The 4,146-nt window shown below is 34.6% G+C and overlaps 1 protein-coding gene across 1 annotated transcript in view; it reads left to right on the top strand.

Moving 5' to 3' along the window:
- LOC106471625 (regulating synaptic membrane exocytosis protein 3-like) overlaps positions 1 to 3,880 on the top strand; it is an 11,015-nt gene extending 7,135 nt beyond the window's left edge. The window contains exons 2-3 of the mRNA XM_013932237.2: positions 31 to 242; positions 3,672 to 3,880. Of these exons, the coding sequence (XP_013787691.1) occupies positions 31 to 242; positions 3,672 to 3,880 (421 nt within the window). The remainder of the gene's footprint in view (positions 1 to 30; positions 243 to 3,671) is intronic.
- Positions 3,881 to 4,146: the final 266 nt, after the last annotated feature.

The raw sequence follows: 4,146 nt of genomic DNA, 5'->3' as shown, positions 1-4,146 counted from the left end.
ATCGAAGATAGTTTTAAATTCGTACACTAGGTGGTTCCCATCTCTCAGACTGACACCAGATGGAGAGTACTCACACTTTGTGGAAGGACTAGGACCAGGTCAGCTTGTTGGTCGACAAGCGCTGGCTTCCCCAAGCTTAGGAGATATTCAGCTTAGCCTTTGTGATCGGAAAGGGAACCTTGAGATCGAGGTTATACGTGCAAGAGAATTGCAGCCAAGAGTAGGAGCTAAACTGTTACCAGGTGAGTAGTTTATGAACTGCAACCTTTGTTTTATTATTGCACGATATCTGTCCGAGGTTTTGGTACTGCGGCTGTCATCAAATATTTATTTTACGAATTAAGAAAGGAATAATAAGCTATCTTAACAATAAAAAATTTTAATCATATAATTAAAGGTATTAAGCCAATAGTTACATTTTTCTGGCAAATGACGTACGATTTTACGAGTACATTGTGATGTCGTAAATAAGGTGTATGGAAAACTGATTGTTCAAAAATGATTTCAAAACGATGTGTAATATCCATATTAACTACTTAATCTTTTACCAAATCTGTCATCAAATAAAAGTAATACCATGCCATATGACAGATTCCCCCCCCCCCTTCATCAGTTTTATTTCTTCAGATATTAGAAGTATTTGTGAAAAAAAATATTTTTTTAAACCAAAAATATTGTATTTTATCATAGATGTCGCATGGGCAGGAAGGCTGTTTTAAGATGAGGACTTCACATTCAAGTATTCGGGATATTAAACAAGAACATAATGTAACTTTTGTCTCTTGCAAGTCATTTCAACTTCATCTTTGTCGATATATTGTCCCTCGATGGGACAGCTGTAAGTCTACGGGGTTACAACGATACAATCCGGGGTTTGATTCCTCGCGGTGGACACAGCAGATAGCCCAACGTGGCTTTGCATTATAACAAACAATGTATTACATGTCATCATTTTATATTAATTCATTAATGTATGACCTTCTAATATCGAAGGCTGTGTTACTGTGGCTATTATCAAAAGTATAATCAGTTCCACAAACTACACATTTGTTTTATAACTCGAATTAGTCCGAAGTGACGGTGTAGGCCTGTTCGAGTTTGAAACCAAAGATGCTTTTCGTAACCATAGCCATGTAACTGGAAATGTGTATCCGAATAGTTTTAGTTGGAAATTTTAAAATATAGCAAATAATTTTATTTAGATTAATAGTTTACGATTTTCACCGATATCACACTGAATAGTCCCATTTAACGATCTACATAATTCTTAAGGTCTTCACGGAACCAGTTGGCATTGCCAGAGTTACCTAAAATCCAGATTGATGATACAGGATCCGTTCGTGATGATCTTAGTCTAATATTCTCCATTCAACCAGAGGTTCATCTCCGGTTTCATACCTAATTTCCTGCCAAAGAAAAAAATCCTCTTGAACACCACACCCAATAAGCCTAAATTCCAACTACTGGATTTCGCTATCTCATTTAAGTATTCAACTCAGAATAAAACGACTTTCCTTATGGATATTTAACATATTACGCATATGAATGATGTTAGGAATTCATACTTTGTCTTTTGGCTAAGTTCTAGCAGCTAATTCCTTAGACGGATTCCAATTGCTGACCATTTATAATTAAACTTTGGTTTGAGTTTTTTGATGGCCAGAGTTTCTGATATTCTTACATTAATTCCATAGATATTAACTGCTTAAATTTTGTAAGTGTGTTTTTTAAAACCTGAGTATCTGCTTTCTTAATCTTAATATGAAATTCACTTTGGACTGGGAACAGTCAACATTCTTAATATGAAATTCACTTTGGATTGGGAACAGTCAACATTCTCACACCATATAATTAAACAAAGTTTTAGTAAAAATACTTTATTAAAAATTCTGATTTTTTTGTATACCAAAGACTTTTGAAGTTTACTGAAAGCTTGCCAAATTTCATGAAGATACAGTAAGTAATTTCAGAGTTATAGTATGTATACCATGGTTACACGGTGGTTACAAGGTTCTGTAAAATACAGGTTCCTGTCGTGATAGGGTTAAACAGAATGGTCGCATCAATATCCAGTGCGGTTAGCAATACCGGTTTCAAACCGTCATTATATAGGCTTAGCCCTTCTTGGCGTACTGGTTTCGAGCTTCCATATTATAGGCCAACGTTGCTATTGATCAACCGAACTGCTCATATGACAGATAGGAAATAGTTTCCACTTCAGTTTGCACATATTTAACCAACATTTAACGTGTTAAATTACACAGACTTAACAATGGATGAGCATCGTTAGCTTTGAAATGGTTACTGCTTCGTATGAAATGACTGAACTCAATCTAAAGAACAAAAGAGAATAATTCAAATTATTATAGAATTGTGTATGTATGATGAAACAAAATCTGCGTAATTTAACAAAGTGAAAACCTGGTAGAAATAGGGTAGGTCAAAAATATTGTTTATTATTTATTACTTTTCATAATCGTACACAAAATTTAGATAAATATGGTAATTCTAAATAACCAGTTTTCCTCGGCAACAATGGTAGAACCCACTAATAATAAGAGGTTAGAAAAGAACGTGTATTACTGAATTCTCTAACTTTGAATGAGTTGGAAGAAAGAGACCAAATAAAATATGAACAAGGTCAAAGTAATCTTTATTCAACACTTGAAACAATCAAAGTGACGAGTTTGTTGGACCGAAAATGGCGCTTTTACTGGAGGTATCTTATAGGAGCTCTCTAGAGAACTTGTCTCAGACTGATAAAACACAGCATTATATACGAATGTTATTCTTCTCGTGGCATATGCGCTACCCACGTTACTATTTCACATTCTAATAGAAAAATAAGGAAACCTGTAGGTATCACTTAACCTGTCAGTGGGAAAAATCACTACCCATTTTCACATGTGTTCTGCTTCACAGCAATCTCTCCCACGAGAAAGCACACGTGATACCATAGGTGAATGACCCAGAAAAATAGGTAACTAGGATAAAAAGAATTTAACGACATTCATTGACTGTAATGTCCTACTTGTAAATATTCATACACAGTTATATATGGAAATGTTGAAAAAATTCCTTAGCATTTAAGTGTTCAGGTTACTAGATAAAGAACATGTAAAACTTCCAGTGTACCTGCATACTATTAATGTGACAGAAATAGACTTCATTAACAGGTTACAGCTGCATTGATTTCTTCAACAGCAACAAAACATTGAAAACTATGATTTTAGTAAACATTGATGATTTTATTAGATCGAACTACAGCAGAAACAAAGGGAAAATATGTGATGCTTACTGATGACACATTTTGATCATCGTGAAATGTAATACCCGCGAATAAGGTTTTCGTTTGATCGTAGTTAAGCACAAAACTACACAATGGACTATCTGTGCTCTGCTCATCATGGGTACTGAAACCCGGTTTCTAGAATTGTAACCCTGCAGACTTACGACTGAGTCATGTAGGGCACGAAAAAGGAAACCAAATAACAGAAAAATGTCGTTTCCAATAAGCATCTATACAAAACAAAGTAGTTTTTTTTTGTAAGCGTTTTTTGTTTAGGTTTAGATGTTCTGTGTTTTTGTGGACATTTAGATGTTTTATAGAAATGATTCCTTTAGGATTTAGGATTCGTACGTTATACACAGCGTGTAACTTTTTTCTACAGCACCATACGTCAAAGTCTATTTAGTTCATGGACGAAAGTGCATCGCGAAGGCAAGAACCTCAATAGCCAGAAGAACCTTAGATCCTCTTTATCAGCAACAGTTGGTCTTCCATGAAGATTACCGAGGATGTATCTTACAGGTAAAATTCATTCCTGATGTAACTCTTCTTCCGATTAATTTATCGTTACTGAAACTCCTTATGGTTTAATTTGTCTGTAGTTAATCACTTTATTCTCCAACTCTTTCATTTTTAAGACCTCTTCCTGCAAGACGTCTTCAATAGGTTGTGGATTAAATCTCTTCCTGATCCAACATATTTTCGTTGTTAATTAAACTGCTTACTCATCTACGCTTCAGTAAAAGTTGCTTCAACTTACCGTCCTTTAGAGTTATTGTAAATATAACTTACCTATAACTTACCATCCTTTAGAGTTATGGTAAATATAACTTACCATCCTTTAGAGTTATGGTAAA

The sequence above is a fragment of the Limulus polyphemus genome, unplaced genomic scaffold (genome assembly GCF_000517525.1).
Source record: "Limulus polyphemus unplaced genomic scaffold, Limulus_polyphemus-2.1.2 Scaffold4741, whole genome shotgun sequence".
Taxonomy (NCBI): domain Eukaryota; kingdom Metazoa; phylum Arthropoda; class Merostomata; order Xiphosura; family Limulidae; genus Limulus; species Limulus polyphemus.
Note: the sequence above shows the minus strand (reverse complement) of the source record. Positions and strands in the feature narration are given on the sequence as shown.